General features: G+C 44.1%; 4 protein-coding genes across 7 annotated transcripts; 2 read left to right on the top strand and 2 right to left on the bottom strand.

The window, feature by feature from the left end:
• Positions 1 to 3,862: 3,862 nt before the first annotated feature.
• Positions 3,863 to 5,848, bottom strand: LOC120672614 (cytochrome b5-like). Its single transcript, XM_039953112.1, has 3 exons — positions 5,663 to 5,848; positions 4,512 to 4,578; positions 3,863 to 4,429 (listed from the first exon to the last, which is right to left on the bottom strand). Exons 1-3 carry the CDS (start codon positions 5,744 to 5,746, stop codon positions 4,173 to 4,175), a joined length of 408 nt encoding a protein of 135 aa, XP_039809046.1. The 5' UTR covers positions 5,747 to 5,848; the 3' UTR covers positions 3,863 to 4,172.
• Positions 5,849 to 6,046: 198 nt separating this feature from the next.
• LOC120672612 lies at positions 6,047 to 10,368 on the top strand. Of its 3 annotated transcripts, XM_039953108.1 has the most exons (15): positions 6,048 to 6,201; positions 6,811 to 6,968; positions 7,084 to 7,192; positions 7,275 to 7,418; positions 7,620 to 7,724; positions 8,237 to 8,320; positions 8,502 to 8,617; positions 8,699 to 8,800; positions 8,881 to 8,994; positions 9,232 to 9,288; positions 9,377 to 9,443; positions 9,523 to 9,576; positions 9,743 to 9,817; positions 9,914 to 9,949; positions 10,055 to 10,368. In XM_039953108.1, exons 2-15 carry the CDS (start codon positions 6,940 to 6,942, stop codon positions 10,169 to 10,171), a joined length of 1,209 nt encoding a protein of 402 aa, XP_039809042.1. In that variant the 5' UTR covers positions 6,048 to 6,201; positions 6,811 to 6,939; the 3' UTR covers positions 10,172 to 10,368. The 3 variants fall into 3 exon arrangements, with proteins under 3 accessions (XP_039809040.1, XP_039809042.1, XP_039809041.1); XM_039953106.1 differs by having other exon boundaries at positions 6,047 to 6,201; positions 9,743 to 9,949; XM_039953107.1 differs by lacking the exon at positions 6,048 to 6,201 and adding an exon at positions 6,462 to 6,713 and having other exon boundaries at positions 9,743 to 9,949.
• Positions 10,369 to 10,514: 146 nt separating this feature from the next.
• LOC120672613 (protein DEHYDRATION-INDUCED 19 homolog 5-like) lies at positions 10,515 to 12,622 on the bottom strand. 2 transcript variants are annotated; one of them, XM_039953111.1, is made up of 5 exons: positions 12,341 to 12,622; positions 11,739 to 11,848; positions 11,259 to 11,336; positions 10,892 to 11,148; positions 10,515 to 10,818 (listed from the first exon to the last, which is right to left on the bottom strand). In XM_039953111.1, the coding sequence occupies exons 1-5, from the start codon at positions 12,453 to 12,455 to the stop codon at positions 10,713 to 10,715; spliced, it is 666 nt and encodes a 221-aa protein (XP_039809045.1). In that variant the 5' UTR covers positions 12,456 to 12,622; the 3' UTR covers positions 10,515 to 10,712. The 2 variants fall into 2 exon arrangements, with proteins under 2 accessions (XP_039809045.1, XP_039809044.1); XM_039953110.1 differs by having other exon boundaries at positions 11,739 to 11,851; positions 12,341 to 12,621.
• A 7,600-nt stretch (positions 12,623 to 20,222) lies between these two features.
• Positions 20,223 to 22,357, top strand: LOC120672388 (pentatricopeptide repeat-containing protein At3g48250, chloroplastic-like). The gene has a single exon (XM_039952761.1). It carries the CDS (start codon positions 20,305 to 20,307, stop codon positions 22,039 to 22,041), a length of 1,737 nt encoding a protein of 578 aa, XP_039808695.1. The 5' UTR covers positions 20,223 to 20,304; the 3' UTR covers positions 22,042 to 22,357.
• Positions 22,358 to 24,923: the final 2,566 nt, after the last annotated feature.

Below are 24,923 nucleotides of genomic sequence, written 5' to 3'. Positions count from 1 at the left end.
TCAAGATCAAGAACACTGTATTTATTTTCTATATAGTCTGGTACAACTTTAACATAGTTCTAGAATTTGTTCTACTAGGCCATGCATATATCAACAGTGGTCCTGCATTATTGGGCAGGTTAACGAATACTGGTGACAAATTTTTAGCCCCCTGGAGTTTACATCAAGGACTGAATCTATCTCCTCAATTGCCACAGTATTTCCAATAGGTGCATAATCCTGTAAAATCCATTCCAAGTATCATAGGGAAACTAATAATTGAACCTTATCCGGTGACATTTGAAGTGATAGACCTGCTATATATGGTGGGTTTCAGGACATTGACATGGAGAACATTTGCATATGAATGAAGTCCAATTTTGTACATTGAAACAAGTTCACTGAGCGAAGTAATCTGAGATGCTCATAGTGTCAGGTACCATGATTAGGGGCACCCTAATCAGGGGACTAAAATTGTCCTAAAAACGCAAACACGTGTTTGGCAACCGGGCCCACGAAGGCCTATAGCTTCCTTCCAATCTGGAAGAAAGGAAATGACTCAAAGAAGCCCAACACGCGGCCCACGTACGCAGTGCGGCCCATCCGCACCCCCCTCGGACCCGTGGGGTGATCTCCGCCTCGCTCGAGGGCTCCCTGCCGAAGCCCTCGACCGCGCCCCGCGCCTCCGCCTCGCTCGAGGGTAGCGAGCCTGCCCTCGAGAAAGCAGAACGTCTCCGCCTAGCTCGAGGCCACCCCTCGACGGAAAGGACAAACGGCCCTTCCGCTCACCCGCCCGCCGTACGGAGGCATTAATGCCAACCACTCCTCCACAGCGCCCGGGTCAGACGGCGTCAGACCGCCATTCCCCACAGTGACTGTGACCGGAGTCTCGTCCGCCAACTCCGGTCACTGCTCCGCCATTCCGGACACTGTGGCGACACTGTGGGAACCTATGACGCAGTGCAAGACATGCTCGGCACTGCTCCAGCTACTATACTGACAACTCCCCATACATCCTTCGTACTTTCCATTCCACGGAGCCCTCGAACGGCATGGGCACGACCCTCGGAAGCGACTCCGGCCTTGACCAGGACAAGACCCTAGCCTGTAGGACCCTCGGAACGCCGCCACGCCACGCCTGGAGGACGGTACCTCCCACAGCAACGACCGCGCCGCCCGCTGGAGCCGCCAGGACGCCGGCGTGATCTCCGCAAGACCAAGGACGATGCCCAGGACGACTGCCACGTCCGGCGCCATACCACATAGTGTACTTCCCACAGTGCTCGACCACTGCACCCCCGCGATTCGGGGAGAAGACGACAACTTCCACGATCCCCTGTGCATGTACACCGTCCCTCTTTGTGTCTATAAAAGGAGGAGGCGGGCTTTCGCTTAAGGGGGTCGGCCCATTCGGTAGAACACAACGCTCAGCACTACTCACAGAGCACATACGCTCTTCTGAGCCCCGATATTGGCACTCGCCTCAATCAACTCTTCCTCTAGCAGAAGACTTGGGAGCTTCCCTCCCTCTCTCGCCTCGCTTGTACCCCTACTACAGGCACCCCCGGTGCAAGATAGTACAGTGCTCTCGCACACTCCTTTGCTGGACGTACGGCCCCACGGCCGGAACCAGAATAAACCCGTGCGTTACTGTGTTACCTCTTGCATCAATATTTGGGACGAGGAACACGCAACATCATCCCTAGTTGGGTCCGGCCCGCCGGGTCAGGACACCGACACATAGTGATATTTGGCATTGCTGATAATAACTTAGCAAATTATGCTATACCAAAAAAAATGTTGTATCTTGGAGCACTAGATATTGCGTCTAGCTCTTCCGAGGCTAATTTTGTCCTCGTATTTGCACTATTACCAGAAGAAGCCAGCGAGGTGCCTTAAGTAAGTAGGTTATGTGAATGTTTCTATCCTAGTTTCCTTTGCTCCAAAGGTGGAGTCAGATAATGGTCTTGGACACATAAAAAACTATATTATTTTAGCAATTAGAGATGTAACTCCACATGTATATATTTTTCTCTGCGGTAGCGTGAACGAAACCCTTGTACTTGCTAAGTTCACATTAATGTACCCTTGAAATACTTGGTATCCCCTTATCAGTGGAATGGAAGCCCTGTCCAAGCCATGCAGTTATCTGTCAATTATGCTTCCATTTTCTTCATTTGTGTATGAGTTAGTATTGGATGAAATTCATCTTAGCTTATAGGGATATTTATTTATTTCCTGCACATAGACTCCACTTGGTATTTCCATGTTAATAACCAATCACAAATATTTGTAGGAGCCTTGCCTGAGTAACAGTTCTGCAAAATGGCAAAACCATGACTCAAGCTGATTTTGGTAATTTCATCCTGCATAAAAGTAAACACGAGAAGCAAGAGAACCAAACGGCATTTCTTGACCCAGTTAGGTTTTTTTTTTTGCTAAAAAGATTTTCAATCGTATTAGTAGCATTCATGAGGTATTAAGATTAAGATGCTTCTTTTCTGTGCTGATTTGAATCAATTTTCAGGGCTCAATTAAAGGTGGCATGAAGAACAATTTTTTTGTCTGTTAAGGATCTTCCGGTCTGAACATTCAACTCTCCGTCAACCAGAAAATTCATTTGTCACATGACATGAAAGCTGAGTTATTGACACGTGGGTTAGGGTGTCAAATCTTGAAAGACTTTTTTCTTCGAACACGTAGGAGAGCTGTGTATTTTTGTATTAAGAGGAAAAAAATCTTGAAATACTCACGAATTAGTTGTCAATTTTATAAATTTCACGTCTGTAACAGATACTAATGATGCTCACCGTAACTGTTTTCTGTTGGATTCAACAGTAGAATAACATGCTAATTACCACAATTCAGATCGTGTCACCTGACAGGGAAGGATACTTTGTTATCATTTCTGTTACGACCATGGTTAACCTAACCGGTGGGAACCGGTCCGGTCCGGTTCCGGTTTCGGCCGGTACCCAACCGGCCTAAATTCAAATTTTAAATTTGAATTTAAAAAATGAAAAATTCCCAAAAAATTCATAAAAATACTTCAAGGTGTGATGAATCTAATGGTGTCAAATTTTCTCAAAAATTCATTCATTTAGTATAGTTTGTGGGAATTTAAAGTTAAATCAAAAAAGAAAAAGAAAAAAAATGGGCCGGCCCATGAAGGCCCACCGATCAAACCGGCCGGTAAACCGGTCAAACCGGTCGGTAAACCGGTCAAACCGGCCGGTAAACCGGTTGCACGGGAGCTTTTGAATTTCAAACCGGTCAAACCGACCGGTAAACCGGTAAACCGGTCAAACCGGCCGGTAAACCGGTCGGAACCGGTTGCATAGGAGTTTTTGAATTTATTTGAATTTGGATTTGAATTCAACCGGTTTCCACCGGTTACCGGCCTAACCGGTCCGGTAAACCGGTACCGGAGGGCGGCGGTTAAGCCGGTCCGGTCGGATTTTAAAACCCTGGTTACGACAACGACGAGGAGGATCTTTATTCTCTCTATCGAGGAGGACGGCCGTCATTATTATTAAGGAGGAGAAAACAGGACAATCTCCCAACAATAATTCAGCATCATTGAGATATCAGAACGGTTTACTTCTGAAGTTCAATTTTTTATTCAAGGACCTTTCTGTAACAAGGGGATTAAACAGAGCCATCGTTATCTCAGAACTGAATTCTTAATGCAGAGTTTGTCCGAGGCTGCTTGATGCATTTTCACCGACAGCGTGTAAAGTTGTGCATCGTGTCACTTCTGCTCTAAATTTCCTTGAATGGGCAAATTTGTGATGATCACAAACTTTATGCATTTCTTTTCTCGAAATAAGTGCTGCAAAAATACTAGTATTTGAAAGAGAACAGATAATGTGAACATGTGAAATTGCAAACTAATTCAGGTTGTAGCTTCTTTCGGAGTATGTAGCAAAACATATATCGCTAAGAACAGGTGACAACATAGAAAACAAACGGCACAGAACAACAATAATGTGCATCTCGACATTCCTAAGGAATAAGGAAAAATAAAACTGAATATCCATCCACTTCACTCGAGTCTCAATTTACCAATAGATGTTGCACGTAATCATACCATCACAGAGACTAAAGTTTCCAAATTCATGACAGGCCATGCTCGCTCGTACAATCCTCACTAACTTATTCAGTTGTAATCTTTGGCCAAGTGATGACAATAATTAGGTGGATTCCGACTTGGTGTAGATCCTTACGGCGACAGCCAAGCCCAATATCGCCAAGGGGACCAAAAACTGGAGAATCTTGATGATGAACTCAGGGGTCTTATCCTGGTTGTAGTGCGGCTGCTTCGGGGGCGTGTACTTCACCTTAGTGGGTATTGTAGTTGCATCAATTTCACCGACTAAGTACTCGTCCATCATCGCACGAGCAGTGGTGCTGTGGCCCACATCTTCAAAGTCATCAGTAGCATCCTTGGCTGAAAAAAAAAATTAAATCGAAAGCTGAAATGACACCTGCACAACTTTAAAACACATGAGAAGTATGTGATTGGGATTTACCAGTGGAGGACAACAGAACATCATCACCTCCAGGGTGATCCTCAAGAAATTTGGTCACATTGTACACCTATGAAAGTACAGCGTATCCGTTAGAAAGTTTTGTTTCTCGAAACAGGATGGTGTTTACTTTTTCATCAATATATACATTCATACAAAGCCTTGTCAACATAACAACAGCAATGCTATGAACTCCGAAGGGAAATCATAGGCCACAGTTTACCATCACCACGCATCTCGACTAGAGGAATGAAGCCAAAATACCCCCATCTTGCTTCACCGCATAGGTTTACCAGAAGTACGGAATCATCATTTATTGATTTTTTTTGGGGGGCGCGGGGGGGGGGGGGGGGGATGAAAACTCGATTACAGGGTTTTATATTGTCATCCTGCATGTAGACAAATTTATTTGGTTGAACTTAAATAGAGATGCAAATCAAACTAATATCAGCAGTTGTCATACAACAAGAATCTAGAATACTAGAGGCTACTCAAATTAATAGTGAGGCTATGAAACCAAAGATGATAACAAGAAGTCAAGAACATTCCAGACGCACTACAAGACACGGTTGTAGGAACTGAGGCCACCAAATATTATAGGCTGCATAATAATCTTTAAGAAGTGGGCTCCAAGAAAGTGACAGATTACCAAAAGACATTTGGGTACGTGTACAGATGACATGGACAGGCAGCGGCACCTAGCAATAGCAGGATGTATATGTTTTCTATCATCTGTAAAATAACAAGTTGATGAAGTATTTAGTTCCGTACTAAAAGCTTTGAGTTAAGAGCTGAGGATCCATCCTAGTAACTGGTACATTGAAGAGAGCCTGTGTTATTTGTTCTGGTTGTCTGGCTGCAGGAAATCCAAAACATGATTTCTTTTTTTTTTTTGCCTTGGTCTCTAAAAAAAGGTGTAGTGTACTAGCAACTGAGCATTTTTAAGGTTTGGTCCAAAAGATCCATGATTTGGTGGCAGATCCTGCAGCTCCCAGCCGGCCTAGCCGTAGCAGCAGTGATACCCTACCCCCATCGGATCAGAATCTAAAAGGGGAGAATCTTGAGGTCCCGAGGGAAAACAGACGCTTTGATGATTTGGTAATGAAAGGAAGGAACTGGAGGCGAGATCCGGGAGTGAGTACTAGTAGGGGTACCTTGCCAGCGATGATGAGCCAGCAGTCGTCCTTGGTGTTGTGCTTAGCGACCTCCTCGAGGGTGAAGACCTTGGACGACGACATGGTCTTGTTTCAACTCAGCTCTGCTCTGCTCTGCTGTGCTTTGGGGCAGGGAGAGTGGAGATGGATCCAAGGACGAACTGAACTGAATCCCAAGTGGGATGGGGTGGGTAGGTCGTCGAGCGGAAACGGGTAGTGGGCCCACGAGTCATTGTCCGTCTGGGCACCCAGCCCAGGCCCAAGGGAACGAACCCACCGTTGAGTATGGCGGCGGCCCAGCAGCTCATCGGTCAGAAAGTAGGCACAGGCCGAAACCAAACTGGGCCTTCTGCTCCTACTTTCTGACCGGCCCGTGGGCCTGTCCCTCTCTCCTCTCCCTCCTCTCTTCTCCCACGCACGCTGACGCGTCGCCTTGTCTCTCTCGCTTCGGTCTCGGCCTCCCTTCCTTTGCTAGCGGCGACGACAGGGCGAGTGCCGCCGCCCGCCAGTTGTTCGCCGGCGACGAGCTTCCTACACGGGTATGCCCGCACATTCCCTTCCCTTCCCTTCCCGTCCTGCTCGCCAAAATCCAACACCCAAACCCTAATGTTTGTATTCGGATCTGACTAGATTTTACCTACGAGCTTCGATTTCCTTCCTTCTGTCTTCCCTACAACAAACAATTATCGAAATGTCCTATACTGGGTCCGCCCCTGGACCATCAGGGATTGATTCCCGCCACTAGGCTGGCTGCAACTTGAGAGCTTCACATTCAAGTATTCTGCAAGCATAACCTCCTCCTCAATCCATCAGTGTATGCCTCTCCTAGCACTAGGTTCCGACGGCCCCTCCTCTCATCAATGCTTGCTTATTCACACATGCTCACAGTGTACTCCTCCCTCCTATTCTTCCTCCCTTTCCAAATTGCCTCGCCTCGCCTTCTGCAGCTTCCATCGTCTACCACCAAAATATGCTCCTGCCATCTAATCATGGCTACTAACATATACTAAACTCTACAATTTCTTTTCAGCTCTCATTCATGTACAAATAGGTAGCACAACTTATTATACCTCTAGTCTTCTCTTTCAATACTAATGTAATTTTGCTCTACTACTTTTGCCTCTGATCCACATTCCACTGTCTTCCAGGTGGGCGTCTTATTGGTGTACATCAGATTCCAGCTACCATCGTAATGCCCCCATTCAGGCATTGAGCAATGCGTACAACCTGCCGCTCACAAGACTCCACCTTTGCTACTTTTGCTGCTATACTAGGCAATGGCCAAACTCCCAGTTGTTGCACGCAGGTTTGCATGCTGCCCTTTTTCATTATCTTACCTATGGCATCATATATATATATATATATATATATATATATATATATATATATATTTGCTTGCTTCATCCTTTGCTCCTTTGCAGTGCAATTAGGAAACCTAACCAAAGCATGAGGCTTATTGTAGTAACAATCGTCGGTGTGGTCTTTGGTTTCTTTATCGGAATCTCATTCCCAACAGTTAGCATAACAAAGGTACGGACTTGACCTATCCACATATGGCATCGATGCAATAGTTTCCCAGTAAGTTGACCTACTACTGTTTGAAATTTTGCAGCTTCACTTTCCATCTAGCATTGTTTCTTATATAGAGGACAAGAACTCAGGCCTATCAGCTCAAGCTATACTCAATCATGCTTGGACTGCGGCAAGGAATGCAAGGGGAAATGGCTCTGAACCAAACACAAATGATACCTTGAAGGTAGGATGCTGAGAATTTTCTGAATCCCTCTAGAGAACTCGCCCCCCCCTTTTTTCTTTCTTCAAAATTTTCAAAGTGTGCATTGTCCTCGATTATATGGTTCCCTTATTATCACAGTATCATTGAGGGTTATACCTCGATTTTTGTTTGCTCATTTAGTGTTATTAAATCTAAAAGTGATCTTGGTTGATGAATTTGTAGATTTATGTACCAACAAACCCCAGGGGTGCAGAGAGCCTAGCACCTGGTATTGTTGTACCAGAGTCTGATTTTCATCAGCATAGGTTATGGGGAAACCCTGATGAGGTAACTATTCTTGTATGTGCTTCTTGTCTCATATTGTATTTATTTCAGTTCTGGGATGCCTTTTCTTCTTTTCCTTCCCACTAGGTTATGGTTGATTCCTCCTAGAAAGGAGGTTGTGCATACTTCCCTTCACATTGTCAGCAAGAAAGAATTAGCATATGCTTGCTCCTTGTCAACTTGTGAATTCTTGTGTTTGGGTGCTGCTCTTATTTTATCTTTTCAATCATCTTTGTCTTGCACTGCTGGTGAAAGCTGTCATTTGCTCGAGATCTTAGGATTGCTGTGACTTTATATCTTACTATTATTCATCCTGCCTGTATATGCTTAATTTCATGCTGTTTTTTGGCCCAGCCTTTTGCATCCTTTCCTTCATCTTCCATAAAATCTGGTTGTTGCCATCTTAATTTCGGCATCCTAGCCATGATGCTTTATCATTTTGAACCTTAGTGTTTTACACAAGTTTTGTAATGTGTGCATTTCGTTCTTGCTGACATGGATACTTGAATTCGCAGGACCTACCCTTCAAGCCGAAGTACCTTGTTACTTTTACTGTCGGCATTTCACAGAAAGAGAACATAAATAGGGCTGTTAAGAAGGTAATTTTTAAAGAATCTATATATACATCTGACACTACTCTTACATCCCAGGTTCTACAGTCTCATCAAGACTGCTTCCATTTTCTTTCTTTTTGGCAACTCTAAATTTATCTATAAATGCACACATGTGATGGAGTTATAGCTTGGCAAACTACCTGATAGTTTTGGCCTTTGGTTGCAGTTTTCGAGAGATTTTGCTATCCTGTTGTTTCACTATGATGGCCGGGTGAGTGAATGGGATGAATTTGAATGGTCAAAGCGAGCTATCCATGTAAGCGTCCGGAAACAAGCAAAATGGTGCGTAGAGATGCTTTATTATTCTTCACATGTCTTAGTTTGGAAGATGATTCTAAATTTCCTGGATTATCATGACTCTAGGTGGTATGCTAAAAGATTCTTGCACCCTGATATCGTGGCAGCCTATGAGTATATCTTTATCTGGGATGAGGACCTTGGAGTAGATCATTTTAATGGCGACAAGTATGTTGTTGATCTTCACTTGACCATGTCTTCTTCATATCATTTTCTCAGATGACTTGCTAACATGATTTACATTGCAGGTACATTAAACTTGTCAAGAAATATCAGCTAGAAATCTCACAACCTGGTTTAGAGCCAGATAAAGGATTGACATGGCAGATGACCAAAAGAAGAGGGGACCGTCAGGTTCACATGTAAGTGGTGGGGCCTATAGTTTGTAGCTACAATGAGCTGTTTGCTTTGTCCTCTAGAAGTAAATGTTACTCATGTGTAGGTAGTGATGCTTGAGGCATTGTTTCCCAAAATCTGCTTTGTCTGCGGAATGAAAAATTTAATCATGGTGCCAAGCTACAAAATTTAGCCTCTTGCTGAGAAATATAACTAATTTTCGGGAAAGGGAAAAAAGAATCTTACAAAGATGGTTCTGACAGGGTCACAGAGGAGAGAGAAGGCTGGTGCTCAGATCCTCACGTCCCCCCGTGTGCTGGGTATGTACTTTTGCCCCCATAGCAGCTGAGTCTGCTTACTCTGGTTGCTCAGTATCAGAGGGACTAACCGTATCCATTTGATGTACAGGTTTGTTGAAATTATGGCTCCAGTTTTCTCCAAAGATGCATGGAGATGTGTGTGGCATATGATTCAGGTGTAACATAATTTCAGTATCTGCTCTCCCCTGACTGCCCGCTTGGCTTAGTTTGGTTGATATCTTCTTGTTATTGCAGAATGACTTAATTCATGGATGGGGTCTCGATTTTGCTCTCCGAAAATGTGTGGAGGTACGCACTTCACAACATGTCAACACATTGAAGAGATTTTCTGACTGTTTCTCTTGGTGGTCCTTGATAACACCTTTTCTTTTATTCGCTTAAAGAAAAATATTTTCAGTAGCTTTTGAACATCTTGTCCCTGTCTTCAATTTTAAGTCACTAAAACTCTTTGCAGCCTGCTCATGAGAAAATTGGTGTTGTTGATTCCCAATGGGTCGTGCACCAAGTGGTTCCTTCTCTCGGGAACCAGGTAAGAATAACACACTGTAGTATGAGTATCAGATCTAACTATAGCACCCGAGTTTGCTATATAATGTCAACCTTTTCCCATCTTGAAAATGCACAGGGGCAGTCGGAGAATGGGAGGGCACCATGGGAAGGGGTGTGCATCCTACTACTTTGTTACATAATGACATCTTCTGTATAGGAGTGTGTTGAGGCAGATGACAAGTTGTGACTGAACTTTATCGTGGTACCATCTATGTAGGTAAGAGAGCGTTGCCGGAAAGAATGGGGAATTTTCCAGACAAGAATGGCTGAGGCGGAGAAAGCGTATTACGAGATGATGGGCGTAACTCCCCCAAACGTAACATTCGTCTCATAGGATGAAATTCTGATGTTAATTCCACTCATTGTTTTTTTGGTCAACCAGTAGCCCTTGGGGTAGATTTAGATATTGATGATGATGACACGTGTAGAGCGCACCAAATATTATTATATATAGATTAATCAAAATTCTTTGATCCCTTTTCCTGTATGTTGCACACTTGGCTGTTCTTATTAGGATCTCTAACTGGGAAATGACCTTGTGAAATGTGAACTAGGGATTCTTTATGTTTGTCAATGTAGAGTTGTATTCTTATTGTTGCACATCTCTGAACATGGGCATTCAGAATTGATAGCACATCACACAAGAATTCTGCAGAAAATACTTCAGATGGACAAGATTGGGCAAGAATATGCAACATTGTTGTGTATAGATAGCCAAGGTTATAGTGTAAGTGTACATGTGATGCAGGGGAGTGCTTTGCATACATGGCAGTGGTGCACATCTTTCTTTTCAAAGACAGTGGTACACATATGCACTCACAAACACATTCTAATAACCGCCTAAAATTGCTCAAGAAACCCTGGATAACAACACATTAAAGAATGGTGGACATGAGTATCTCCGTGAGAAAGTCGATCCTCTGCAACCTCTCCTCCAGTCCCAGCTTGGATGAGGCATCACCACTCGCTCTCTTTCTCCACCTGGGAAACAAAAGTCACTCAGCATCTAGTCCGATACAGAACTATTAGGGAAGCTACTGAAAATCTGAATTACCTCTGATCATCTGGGATCTTTGCAGCACCTTTCTCAGTGTTGGTATCACCTGGGATCGCATCGTCGGTTTGTGCAACGCTGCAGATGAACTGGGAGAGCAGTGGGTCAGGCGCAGGCTCTTGGTATGGCCTGTCGCTCATCCTGTAGCGCTGGGGATCTTCAAAGTAAGAATTCACTTCATACGTTGATGTTCCCGTTCTAGATGATGAGTTGGTAGCAGCTGCAGGCCATGAGCTTGGCTTGGAAGGTTTCCTCCTCTGTCATGAATCACCAATTTGTTCATGGCCACTGGTGAAAGACTAGAACATGGACTGCTACTAGTCTCTGTAAAGAAAAAAATGGTTTGAAGTAACACGAGCAGAGGTACCTTGAGAAGATGCGAGTGCTGAACTCTGAAATGTGCAGCCATGTCTTTCCCTAGATTGTTGGCACAGATCGGGCAAACCTGAAAGGTCATCAGTAAACAGTTAAAAATTTGCTACTAGTATTTCAGCATTCACATTTCACAGGCTATCATCATTAATAAGTGTTAGGACTTGTAGGTGGAAAAGAAAATTACGTATATGAAGAATTGACCAAACGAAGAGAGTTTTCAGGTTGCCCTGAGATTCAGACATTGTCTGAAGAAAGGAACCCCCTATTATCATGTACAAGACCGTCATACTAGCTTAGATACTTGGTGTGATCAGAGACTAGAAACTGTAGCATAATTTTTAAGAGCATATATATGTACCGTGAGTAATTGATTAAATTTTGGAACGAGAAAATTGATTAGAGTGATTTTGCAAAGTGATACTTCTAACAAACAGGCGCTGCTCTCGGAGCAATGATGAAGTTGCAGACTTACAGCATTTCTGGTGTCAAAGCAATGCTCCTCCTGAAGGTGGTTGCAGATGAAGGGCACCTCAACCTCGATGTAGCAGAAAGGGCAAGGGAAATACTCCCACAACTCCCCATCTTCTGCAATAAATCCACAATATTCAGCTAAAGCTCCAGTATTTTGCAATTTTAATCTAATAACAGTAGTTTTGTTTTTCCTTCTTCGTTCAAATGATTCCTTGAATTGAAGAAAAAGGTGCAGAGCTCCAGATTCCTATTTGAGATGAGTCTCCCTGATTTATCATTGGAAAGATAATAAAGAAAATTATTTGTTCTTGTTTCCCTCGAGGGAAATTATATTCCTGTTGCATCTGATGAAACAGAATCAAACAGACAGAACCCATTAGGAGCCTCCTCAATACAGACCAGAGCAGACCAATGTTTCCACAGCAGCAGTAAGGTTAAGTTATAGAAAAAAATAAAAGGCAAAAGAAATAGCAGATTCAAGAATCAAAGAAGTGATTTCTTTCTTGAGACCACCCAGAGATCGGTAGAGACAAACTGAAGGGGTGATAAATTCAGTGAACAAATAAACAGCGGAAGAAGCATGCCTGGATCAGACAGACAGACCTGCCGGATGGGGTGGAGAGGGGCCATGCCCATATGGTGGCGGCGGCGGCGGTGGCTGGTGCCTGCCTCTGTCAGCAGGGAGGAAGCCATAGTTGTAGCAAGCCTCCACCTCCATTGCTGAGCTCAACTCCTGCCAACTGCCTCAACAAGGAGGAGGAGGAGGAGGAGGAGGAAGGGGAGGGCACTAGCGTAACAGACTGAAGAGAGCAGCACATGCAATGCAACGACTATAGAGCAGAGCATAAAGGGAGTGGAGACTGGTTGGATCATTCAGAGTTGCTCGGCCTCTTGTGTGTTTATATACGACTGGCTCTCAACCAACCGCCCTGCCTTTTCAGTTGTGGCCAAAACAAATGGGTGTGACTCAAAAGGTGGTTTATTTACATAGAAAAGGAGAGGACACCAAAAGCTAAGAAAAAGGAGACGAGGTGAGGCGCAAAGGAATGTGAATGTAACCCCTCTTCCTAGAGTCGCTTTCAAGCTAGAATTCAGTTCATCAGGTACTGCACGCACTAATAGAAGTAGCATGACTCGACGGCGACTGATTGTAATTAAGAGGCAATAATGCAATTCAGTTCATCAGGTGTCTCTTCAAATTTCTTTTATATATATATATATATATATATATATATATATATATATATATATATATATATATATATATATATATATATATATATATATATATATATATAGACACACACACACATACCCAACGGTGGTGGACCAGCAGCATTCTTGCATTGCCAAGTCGGAGTTTTCCGTCTCCCACCACATGGCCCAACGTAAGTGAAACCTGCAGTTGCTTTAGTCACCATGGAAATCAGCTATAGATCGAGGGTGCAAGATCATCGGGCCTGCGAACGCACGAGCATTTTTTTTCTTTTCTAAACCCACAAACAACAACCGTTTGAGTACAAACTTGAAAGGTGTTTGATGAGAGAAACAGCTACTAAACTGGAATGATAAAGGGATGATGCTGCTTTCTTTGCTGTGCCTGCAATGCACCCAAGGAATGATAATAATGCTTTCCAGTCAGCAAGGGATGGGAGCCGCCTCTGTTTGATTGGCATGGCATGGCATGGATGATCAAAATCTCATGAGATCAACCGACCGAGTGCCTCTCCTTTTATTTCTTCCATACATGTGCATTGACAGAGACTCAAAGTTCCTTTCCTTGTGTGCATCGTCGTTCTGCTGGACGCCTGGACGCCTTTACATTTGCCTGAAAAGGATTCCTTTTTATTTTTTTGGCCCCAGTTTTCAGATTTCAGTCCGCCATACCTGCAGAATCTGACATTCATTGGAGTCTGGGTTCACTAGCTCCAAGATAGCATAGCTATATATCCCAAATGCAATTTGACCTGACCCACAAGAAACTTAACTAATTAATGGAACCAAGTGATGAGCTCCTTCCTTGCTTGCTTCCTCAGAAAAGGTTAGGTTGTGGATCCAGTCATACATATGCGTGACAAATTAGAAAGGAAAGAGTGGGCGTATGTGTCGATTATTAGATTAATAAGATAATAACAGCAGTGAAGCAGTTACTACTGATTAAGTCGGCCATGCTAGCTGTTGATATTGCTGTCCAGATAGATAGATAGATGATCATCAGATTCTCTGACCACACATCTGTCCAAGTCCAACCTCTTGACCTAACACCACAGCCCCCTTGCCATTAGCTGACAAATAAAATAAAGCTTCTTTAAACCACATGATTAGCTTTTTACCTAATTAGCCGTCTTGCATCTCGTAGGTTTTGGTCACTCCATCGTTCCGCTATTATAATTAAGTTGGTTTAATTAATTTGGGCCTTCAAATAAAATCTCCCTTTGTTTTCCCCTGCTGACAAAGTGGTCACTGCATCTGCATGCACCTGCACCCTGCAGATTTCTTTGGACAGCAAAAGAAAAATAAATAAGCGGATGGAAGCTGTGAGAAAAAGTGCCTTTGAGCAAGTGACCTGGTGATGACTCAGCTCCATGATCGCTGTCACCTTTATGCATGTTTGCCATTCCATATGCTGCGTGGATCGCCTGCCTTCTTAGGCCTTGTTTAGATGCAAAAACTTTACATTCCAAATGGTTGTAAACTTTACGTTCCAAAACTTTATATTCCAAATGACTGTAAACTTTACATCAAATGTTTGGACACATGTAAACATTTACTAATGATGAATTAACTTGGCTTAATAAATTTGTCTCCGCAGTTTACAGACGGAATCTATAATTTGTTTTGTTATTAGTCTACGTTTAATACTTCAAATGTGTGTCCGTATACTTTGAAAACTTTACACCCTGGAACCAAAACTTTACATTCAAAACATTACAAAAGTTCGTTTAGTTGCAAAATTCCAAAAAGTGGCCCAATTTCAAAAAGTTTTGGAATTTTGGATGCATCTAAACAAGGGCTTAATATATATATTGAATGTTTCTTGGTCAGAGAGAAAGTTGAGTCTTTTGTTTAGACATACCGGGGCATATGCCCACTGATCAAAATGGACCAATCTAGCTAGGATGCTCTTGCCAATTAACTACGCTAATCGTGCATCTTCTTTTAGTTTGTCTTTCACTGTGTTGCAACTAATCTGCCTTTTCGAGCCTTATGATGATTTCCTATGTTTTCATTGGCTGGCTAATGGGCCCCCTACCCAGGAGAGAGAGAGAGATGTGTTACTTGGGCCCTATTCACAGGAAAAAAAATGTTACTTGGGCCCGAAACGGGCGCTTTTTTCTTTTTTATATTTAAAAAAAATAAAATTTCAAAAATATATGCCCGTTTTGGAAAATTTCAAAAATATACCCCGGTCACCCTATGGGGGGGCGACAGGGCTCAAATGTAATTTTTTTCTTCTTCAAATTTGCAACAAAGTCCCTGGAGAAAAAAAAAAGAGGGGGCCTGTCGCCCACCCAACGGGCGACAGCCCCCTGTCGCCCATCCCAGGGGCGACCGACCAGTGGGCCCAGCGTACAGGCGCTAGGGGGGCCGGTCGCCCCTCCCGCGGGCGACAGGGGGGGCCTGTCGCCCCCCCCCCCCCCCCCCCCCCCCCGCCGGGCGACCGGGTCAGCCCTCCCTATATAAGACCTCCCCCCTCATTCCCTCCTCATTTGACCTCAAAAAATCCACCAAAAAAAAGAAAAAAGAGAGGGGTGAGGAGAAGGGAAGCGGCGAAGCTCTGCCGAATTCCGCACTTGTGATCTACCGGTAACTTCCGTATAAATTCGTTGATATTGTATAACAATTTAATTTAATTAGCAGATTAGTTGAATTAGATTTGGTGCTTTAGAACACTGATTTAGTATTACAATTTGAGTACTATTACAGACTTTTTCAAATAAAATAAGTATACATTAAAATAGAATTATGACAGTACCTTATTGATATTGCAGTATACGATATGTGCATTGCTTAAATCATTGTTTGTTATTTGGCGCACCACACTATAGCGCCAATGTCTTCGTCAGGATCAACCTACATTCCGTGGAGCAAGTGTAAAGCCACCGTACCCGAAGAAATTGATGTGCCAATGTGCTTCTGCGGTTCGTTATGCAAGTTCATGCAATCTGAGGTTTTAGGAGATGACTACGGCATGAGGTTCTTTATGTGTGAGAACTACGAATATGATCCACCTAAGCGATACAGCAAAGACCGGGCCAAGGTAGCAGGAGAACATACGTTATTTTTCTCTGTGACCTAACATTGAGTTATGATTCTAACTTGTGTTGGACAAAGTCTCCTCCGCCTCTTTGTGATTTTATGCAGTGGTTCGACACCGTGCAATCGCAGCAGGCAAAGGACATTGTGGAACAAAAAGCAAGGTGGGCTGCAGAACGTTGGCGCCGAATGAAGCACGAGGAACAGCAAGAGGAGAAGTGCAAGAAAGAGCAAGAAGAGATCCGCAAGAGGATGGAGGAGGTGGATCGTAAGGCGGCGGCCGAACGTGAAGCTGACAGGGAGAGAAAGCGAGAGAGGGCACGCCGTGCGAAGGAAGCCGGGGCCGAAGCAATTAGGAATGGCAAATATCCTAGGTGCACTCAGTAGAGTAGTACCATATAATCCCGGCATTTTACATTCCATAAGGCATGGTAGGTTTAGATGCAACAAGAAATTATCTTGTCGCGTGCACATGCCACTGCAATTAGTTGTTTATGTTTTAAGTTGAGAGCTTAACTCTGTGTGTTGTAGCCTTTACCATTAATTTACAGTTGTAGCCGGGAGTCTATGAAATCTTTGAACTTGTCCTTAATATTTTCGGAGCTTTTCATGTCACTAGAATACTAAAAAACACACATTTAATTAATATAACAATAAGAACTAAGAACTAAGAAATACATCGGGGTCTGCTGCTAAAAAGCACACATTTTCATGTCACTAGAATACTAAAAAGCATTCGGAGACCTCACCCGCCGACGATGATGACGACTACACGCTCGAATAGCTCAAAATAGGAACCATAGTGTATCTAGCTGCGAGTACGAGATCACAGGTTGCCACTGCTCAGCACGGCGATCACGGGTTTCCCAAATATCGCATTCTTTGCCCAGACATACGTGACAAAAGACGACAACCCAATAGCAGTGCTCTTCCACCATTTCAAATAGATATGACCAGACGGCAACCACACCAACTCACCTTCAAAGCAGTCTCTCTGGCGAGGACGACGGACCTGTCATTCTACAGCGAAGGTCTGTGGCGTGTAGTGGGGAATGCGGCATCTAGGCGCGATCGACCGAGCGGCAGCAATGCAGTGCTGTGAGTTTGCATGCACAGAGATGCATCGAGTAGTCATTTCGAGCATCGAATCTAGCCTTTTCAGTGTTAGGTCAGCTAGCCTCTTCACTGTGTTGTCATGTAGGTTTTTTAGGTGCATTTACACTCCACACTCCGGGTATCAGACCTTTGTGCGCCTATAAATACTCCCAAGTTTGTGAACTCCCAGCACAACTCAAACACCAAACCTCATTGTATACCCAATGTCTGGAGGTGGATCTAGCGGGAAGAATTACTATGGTTTTGGGAAAAGAAAAGGGGGAAGAAAGGGAGACCCCAATAATATGGGAGGGGCCTCTTGGACCTGATTCCTTTCCGGAACCAGTGTTTGAGTTTTCTCCACAGCACAAGAGTGAATTTACCAATGAAACTCCTCTTCGACAATACGATAACCGTAGAGAACCGTGGCCAAAATGCAGACATGGTGCGGACTGCTTAGTGCAGATGTGCACCGACGGGATGGATGACGGTCGGCGTTTCTTTAAATGTCCACACGCATGGTTAATACTCGGTTGTTTCATTTCTTTATCTTCAATGAGACACCTTACATGAAATTTGTTTTGCAGTCTTTCGTTGCTCCAGAAAACTGTAGTTTTACTAGGTGGGTAGATCCTGCACCAATTGATTCTGTTCAGGAGTTCATCGAGTACCTCCAGATAAAGATCTTTGATCTGGAATGTAAGGTGAACCATTATGAGGAAGTGAGCGATGGTAACAAAGACGATGAAGTTGATGATACCAGCAATGCAGCCGGTTCACAGAATGAACCATACACTATTCCTTACTGCAACTGCCCTTGTCACAAGAAGAAGGGCCCTGCGCCTCCGGCACCACCGCCTGCACCACCTGCAATGGGTGGATACTACGGAGAAGGCTCAAAACAGTTTACTACGTGGGGGTACGGCTACTAGGACTACCCTAGTGCTAGTGACATGCTGCATCGTTGTGTTTGTTCTGTTTTTTTTAAATTACCTAAGGCATGTTAGGTTAGTCCGGAATCTGTTTACCGTAGTTTGTAACGGGTTCTGACATGGCACTGCATGTGTGATGTGTTTTTCATTATCGTTGTATTATGATGTAAAATTTGGTGGTTCACATTACGTAATGCATTTCTTAGTTCTTATTTCTTATCATTATATTTATTACATGTCTGCTTTTTAGTATTCTAGTGACATGAAAAGCTCCGACGCCATAGGGGTGGTTAGATATATCTGATGTTTGTATCTCTGATGTTTATTTGTAATGAGATAGCTGTGGACCGCTTATTTATACACTTCAACGTTCGTCACTGATCACTCTCGTATTTTCCATTACATACAATAGATGGTATGTTTATACTTCGATGCTCCATTACGACTAAGTACGATTCAAACTCGACATTACGTACATGTCCAGTGAATGCAAGTTAGGTACGAGACGTACATACAAGCATAATACAACATTAACAATACTAAATGCAAATACATCTTAAACCGATGAACATCATATGTTATAGATCATGGCATGAAATCATCTAGGTCGTCATCCCAGTTGACAGATGGTGGTGCTGCAGGTGGTGTAGTATAGCTCGACGAACCTCTTAGCTTTCCCTTTCTCTCTTTTCTGGATCTACGTTCATGTACAGGGGGAGGAACATCATGTGTTGGAGGCCATGATTTGGGGGGCATGAAGTCATCCATGTCGTCATCCCAGTTAACACAAATTTGTGCTGCAGGTGGTGCAACATGACTTGACGAACCTCTTGCCTTTCCCTTTGTCTCCTTTCTGATTCTAGGTTCATGTACAGGGGGAGGAACATCATGTGTTGGAGGCCATGGTTTGGGGGGCATGAAGTCATCCATGTCGTCATCCCAGTTAACACAAGTTGGTGGTTGAGGTGCTGAAGCATGACTCGACGAACCTCCGGGCATCTGTTCTTGCGCAGGCCAAGTACTATCACCCGAAAATCTTATCCGCCTCCTTCATCTAGTTTGCGGCATAAGTCCACCATCGAAGATACATACCAATTTACGGAAATTTGGTATCGTTTCGTTAATCAACTCCGTGTCCTCGGGGTAATCCTAGCATATAATTAAAAAACAATGTTACTGTTTCATAAATATGGATTCGAAATGACGGACGGGATTAGAACTGAATGAGAGTTACCTTGATGTGCATCTCCTACACCTCTGGCCGCATCCATATCTTACAAGAACTTTGTAAGGATCCAATGATATTAGGATGATTTGTTAGTTCACATACTCTCATGTATATCTTCCGACGTTCTAGCAGGTGTCCCTTTACATCTTGCGTCGTAATACCTCGAAATAATGTGAAATCTTTAAACTCTACTACTTTGGACAACACCATCTCTATCGTACCATCCGCTAACGGATCCAACTTCTTACTGATAACAAGATGGGTCATGATATCAAGTATTATACTAGATTTTTCTTCGGTCCATGAAAATCCTCCACAATTTGAGGCAGCCATTGCCTTATGCTGCAATATCAATAAGGTACTGTCATAATTCTATTCTAATGTATAATTATTTTATTTGAAAAAGTCTGTAATAGTACTCAAATTGTAATACTAAACCAGTGTTCTAAAGCACCAAATCTAATTCAGCTAATCCACTAATTAAATTAAATTGTTATACAATATCAATGGATTCATACGGAAGTTACCTGTAGATCAGGAGTACGCAATTCGGCAGAGCTTCGCCGCTTTTCTTCTCCTCACCCTCTCTCTTTTTTCTGAATTTTTAGGCTCAAATGACAAAGGGAATGGCGGCGAATGGCGGCCAGGGCTTAAATAGAGGGGAAGGACCCTGTCGCCCCCCCCAACGGGCGACATGCCCCTGTCGCCCCTGGGATGGGCGACAGGGGCCCGTCGCCCGTTGGGTGGGCGACATGTCCTTTTTTTTCTCCAGGGATTTTGTTGCAAATTTGAAGAAGAAAAAAATTACATTTGAGCCCTGTCGCCCCCCATAGGGCGACCGGGGTATATTTTTAAAATTTTCCAAAACGGACATATATTTTTGAAATTTTATTTTTTTTAAAATATAAAAAAAGAAAAAAGCGCCCGAAACGGTCTTAGCAAGGATGGCCCAGCCCATGTTAGCTCTGGCCGCCGTTTATTCCCCTCCCCATTCCTGGCCGCCAAGCCAAGCAGCTGCCATAAAAAAATATATAAAAAAACCCCCCACGGCACCCATGGCGGCGCTCCCCTCCCTCCGGCGCCTCCTCCCACTCCGGCGCCTCCTCTCCACCGCCACCGTAACGACCCCTTCCCCTGAGGCCGTGATCTACAACATCCACAACCTCTCCAACGACCCCTCCCGCGCGCTTGCCTTCTTCCGCCGCTCCGCCGCCGCCGGCCAGCCCGTCTGCTCCGCCGCATACAACATCATGCTCCGCACCCTCGCCTCCGACCCCTCTTCCGCCCAGCGCCACTTCTGGCCCTTCCTCCGCGAGATGCAGGAGGCCGGCCACTCCGTCGACCAGGGCACCTACGTCGCCGCCCTCGCATCCTTCAAGAAGGCAAGCCTCTCCGCCGACTACGCCGCCCTCACCGCGCACTACAACAAGTCCCGAGAGGAGGCCAAGGGCACCTCCTCCGCCGCCGAGGCCGTCCTGGAGCTCGACGCCGCGGACCTCGATGGGAAGCTGGGCGCCATCGGCCTCCTTCCGCTCACGGAGACCGCCGTGGCCAAGGTGCTGCGGGAGCTGAGGGACCATCCCACTAAGGCTCTCGCCTTCTTCCGACGGGCTGGGCGTCAGCAGGGTTACAAGCACGCCTCGGTGGCCTACAATGCCATGGCAAGGGTGCTCGGACGGGAGGTATCGGTGCCAGAGTTTTGGGACCTCGTCCAGGAAATGAAGGCCGCCGGGATCCACGTGGATATCGACACTTACGTCAAGATCTCCAGGAACTTCCAGAAGCGGCATATGTTCAAGGAGGCTGTGGAGCTCTACGAGCTTATGATGGATGGTCCTTTCAAGCCAGCCCAGAACGATGGGCCGCTCATCATCAGGCTTATCTCGCTGGCTCCGTCGCCAGACCTTGACCTTGTCCATCGGGTTGTCAGCAAGTTTGAGGCCGTGTGGGACAAAAAGACCAAGATGTTGTTTGATGGGATTCACAGGGCGCTCACGAGCAATGGGAGCTTTGATGAGGCTGCACAGGTTGTGCGGAGGATGAGAGAGGAAGGCCATCAGCCAGACAATGTTACATATAGCCAATTGGTCTATGGTCTCTGCAAGGCTGACAAGTTGGATGATGCTCGCAAAGTATTTGATGAAATGGAGGCTCAAGGGTGCGTCCCAGATTTGAAGACTTGGACCATGTTGATCCAAGGGCACTGCACGGCTGGAGATGTGGACAGAGCTCTGCAGTACTTGACAGAGATGATAGACAAGAACTTGGATGCAGACGCCGATTTGCTGGATGTGATGGTCAGAGGTCTGTGTGCCCATGAAAAGGTTGATGCTGCTTACACTTTGTTTGTTGAGATGGTGGACAAGGCTCACCTGAGGCCTTGGCAACGCACTTACAAGCACGTAATTGATGAGTTGCTGAGGATTAAGAAGCTTGACGAGGCACTGGCCCTTCTGAGGTCAATGAAAGCCCTCAGGTTTCCACCTTTCACGGAACCATTCCCTCCTTTCATTGCTAAGCACGGGACGGTTGAAGATGCAAGGGACTTTCTCAAGGCCTTGACAGTGATGAATACTTGCCCGGCACCTGCTGCCTACCTGCACGTTCTCAAGTCGTTCTTTGCAGAGGGGAGATATTCTGAGGCTCAAGATTTACTGTACAAATGCCCTTTCCACATCCGCAAGCACCCTCACGTCTCTGAATTGTTTGAATCTATCAAAGTTGAGATTGCTTCTGGACTGGAGTTGAAGCAAGCAATGGTTGATGAGATTATGGTGAAAGCTAAAGCTTAGCCTTGTGTCATTGTTGAGTAATCTTGGTTTGGTATTTGTAGTTTGATGAGAATAATCTTTTATAAGTAGACGAGGTTTATCTTTTACCAGATATCTTTTAAGGATGTACCACTCAACTAAGTTGAACTTCAGGATATACCACTACCATGTCTCCCTGATATATTCCCCTATAACTTGACTTTGGAGGGTGGCATATCCTTAGAACTGCTGTTTTTCTTTCTATTCAGTGTTGCTAATATTACATTGCAAGCAGTTGTTGTTTCCCACAAAATGATCGAAATGAATCAAAGCACTTGCACTTAGAAGTTGAGCACCATATTGTTCTGCTTTATTATCAACACAGTTTTTTCTTAACTGATAATTGGAATGGCTAACATTTAATTTGATGAGAATAAATAGATGATGTTTTCTTTTATTAGATATCTTTTAAGGATATTACCACACAAGTAGGTTAAATTTCAGGATTTGCCACTCCCATATGCCTCACTGGCATGTTCCCATGTAACTCGACTTAGGAGGGTGGCAAGTGGCACATCCTCAAAACTGCTGTTTGCCTTCATTCTAACATCATTGCAGTTATGTCAGTTAGCTTTCCGTACAAAATGACCCAAATGAATCAAAACACTTGAACACATATCTTGAGCACCATGCTGTTATGCTTCGGACCATTTTCGGTTCCAGAGTAAGATTACAATACTGTAACCATCAGTAGTGTTACTTGTGTTACCTGGTCATTTTAATTACGTACAACTCAGTAGTTGATCTGGTGTTTTATCTTGAACTTGACAATTTTATTACAGCAAATATATCATGTAGTAAAAGCTCCAGATGTCCAGAGTCTATGGCCTTTCTGATCTCATTCGTTTTCCGATCGCATAAAAATGTCTGGCTCACCAGAATAATGAAGTGGCTTCTTCACTCCAGCACTGACAGGTTGTTACTATGGTGCTATTTCATCCATAATTTGATTTACTCCCACCTGAAGTTTTTACAGACAGCCTTCTTGTCAAATCTGTTTTTATCAGCACAGTTTTTCTTAACTGATCATTGGAATGGCTAATATTTAGAAGAATTCTTTAAAATCTTAGCAGTACAAATAGAAATAAGTCCAAATAACAGGATCATAATTATACCCTCATCATATGTAAAGTACTCCACACATCAGTCTTGCAAATAATAATAATTAGTTAATTACATTACATTCTTATTCATAGTATAGCAACAACGCCATGGTTACTTGACTCTGCAAGTATCCAAGGCTGCAAGCAACATCCATTATTGAAACTAGGACCTACTATAGAGACAAAGCATAAGTAGATACTGTTGACTAGATGGACCAGGGCACTTCTAAGTGGAAGCTGGATACATGGTTGTACTCTTCTGTAGTGCCCAAGCCCTATGCTTGAGGTTGATGAACTCTGAAGCTATTGTGTCCACATCCGTATTCTTCTCATCTTTCATATGGTGGCCATGCCCCAACTTGTCACCAGTTCCTGGTGCTCTCCCATCCTTCATAGCATTGGCTTGGTTGTCCTCGTGTTTCCTCTGGGCATGGAGATGAAGGGGCTGAGCTTGAGACATTGGTAATTGGCTCCTTGCTTAAAGGTATCTACACTAGGAAGCCCGAGAAGGGTGGGAATTGCCGAATTGGTTTGCAGCTGGGATGTCCTCTTTTATAGGCCCAAGGTTTTTTTTATTCGCTTTGAAAGGATAACTGAGCATCTTATTCTCTATTGGCAAATTTGATCGAATCTTTTGTGTTTTGCCTTGTTCTGTTTCTTCATTCAATTTTGTTAGGTGTTACATTACTTAACTGTCATTCCTTTAGTAGATCAGATGTTATTTCCCCTTCAGCAATGAAATATAGAACTCTTTCCGTTAAGTGTGAATAATAAGAGAAATTTGCTCTATAGTTTTTTTTTAAAATATGATTGGATGCTTTTAATATTTCATGGTGATGCATGGGAACTTGTATTTGTCTTACTAGAGAAAGTATTTGAGGACTGCACACAAAAAAACAACAACATTGTTTTACACATGTATGTGCATTTAAAACCATATAATTCATATCTTGCCAGCATGCCTTTTCTTAAACAGGAAAATATGGCATCGTGTGGATGCTGTAAGTACTATAGGCACACCATATTTCTTTACGAAAAGCTATCCTCGTTCCACTGTATATGATTCTGTTTTATCTTTCGTCCCTTTCAGAATGAATAATTGGATGCTCTTCAGGTGTTAGTCATCGTTTCATGGTGCTGGTTAAAATACGGTGATCTGAAAACGAATCTAACCGTTGCTTTCCGTCTATCTGCAGAGTTGCTCACCTAGACGGATTTGGGATTTGCTGTTGTCAGAGGAGCATGCCCAATAGACTGGACAGAGGATTGCATTGCATGAGTGAGGTCCAGCCCTCCAGGTTTGACGGACGGAGTTTACTGTGGGTCTGTGGCGCATGATGTACTCCTAGATTGGTAGTAACAGAAAGCAAGCAGTGATGCATACTCCAACTCCAGTGGGTTTCTCTTCTCTTTTAGAGATGCTGCACTGACAATATCTGCAGAATAGAATATTTATCGCGTGGGCATCTTGGCGGGACCTTTATTCCGATTGGAACTGCAGGAAGCCTGATGTCAACAATCAAGGGAAATTAGCCCTCAATTAGGAGTCTTAAACGAAATTTGAAGATTCAAAATTGGGTCAAAAATATCAAGCCCACGTGTGGCTCTCTCTGCTCTCTCTTTCCTATGCGTGGTCACCGTGGCCAAATTGGCCACGGCGTTGCTCGCGCCGAGCGTCTCCATTCATCCCCTGCTGCCGCGCGTCCGTTCTCGAACCCTCTCGCTTCCTCGCCACCTTCCTAGCGCGTTTGCTTTCCGCCC

The sequence above is a fragment of the Panicum virgatum genome, chromosome 5N (genome assembly GCF_016808335.1).
Source record: "Panicum virgatum strain AP13 chromosome 5N, P.virgatum_v5, whole genome shotgun sequence".
NCBI lineage: Eukaryota > Viridiplantae > Streptophyta > Magnoliopsida > Poales > Poaceae > Panicum > Panicum virgatum.
This window is presented reverse-complemented; position numbering and strand designations above follow the sequence as displayed.

What these genes read in the sequence shown, in the direction of transcription:
- LOC120672614 (XM_039953112.1), bottom strand. Translation starts at nt 5,746, where the DNA reads ATGTCGTCGTCCAAGGTCTTCACCCTCGAGGAGGTCGCTAAGCACAAC. An exon ending in GGCTCATCATCGCTGGCAAG is followed by an intron (nt 4,579 to 5,662) that starts GTACCCCTACTA and finishes GTACTTTCATAG; the next exon opens with GTGTACAATGTGACCAAATT. An exon ending in TGTTCTGTTGTCCTCCACTG is followed by an intron (nt 4,430 to 4,511) that starts GTAAATCCCAAT and finishes TTTTTTTTTCAG; the next exon opens with CCAAGGATGCTACTGATGAC.
- LOC120672612 (XM_039953106.1), top strand. Translation starts at nt 6,940, where the DNA reads ATGGCCAAACTCCCAGTTGTTGCACGCAG. An exon ending in TATGGGGAAACCCTGATGAG is followed by an intron (nt 7,725 to 8,236) that starts GTAACTATTCTT and finishes TTGAATTCGCAG; the next exon opens with GACCTACCCTTCAAGCCGAA. An exon ending in CACGTCCCCCCGTGTGCTGG is followed by an intron (nt 9,289 to 9,376) that starts GTATGTACTTTT and finishes TTTGATGTACAG; the next exon opens with GTTTGTTGAAATTATGGCTC.
- LOC120672388 (XM_039952761.1), top strand. Translation starts at nt 20,305, where the DNA reads ATGGCGGCGCTCCCCTCCCTCCGGCGCCTCCTCCCACTCCGGCGCCTC.
- LOC120672613 (XM_039953110.1), bottom strand. Translation starts at nt 12,455, where the DNA reads ATGGAGGTGGAGGCTTGCTACAACTATGGCTTCCTCCCTGCTGACAGA. An exon ending in GCTTTGACACCAGAAATGCT is followed by an intron (nt 11,337 to 11,738) that starts GTAAGTCTGCAA and finishes ATGACCTTTCAG; the next exon opens with GTTTGCCCGATCTGTGCCAA. An exon ending in AGCACTCGCATCTTCTCAAG is followed by an intron (nt 11,149 to 11,258) that starts GTACCTCTGCTC and finishes GATTCATGACAG; the next exon opens with AGGAGGAAACCTTCCAAGCC.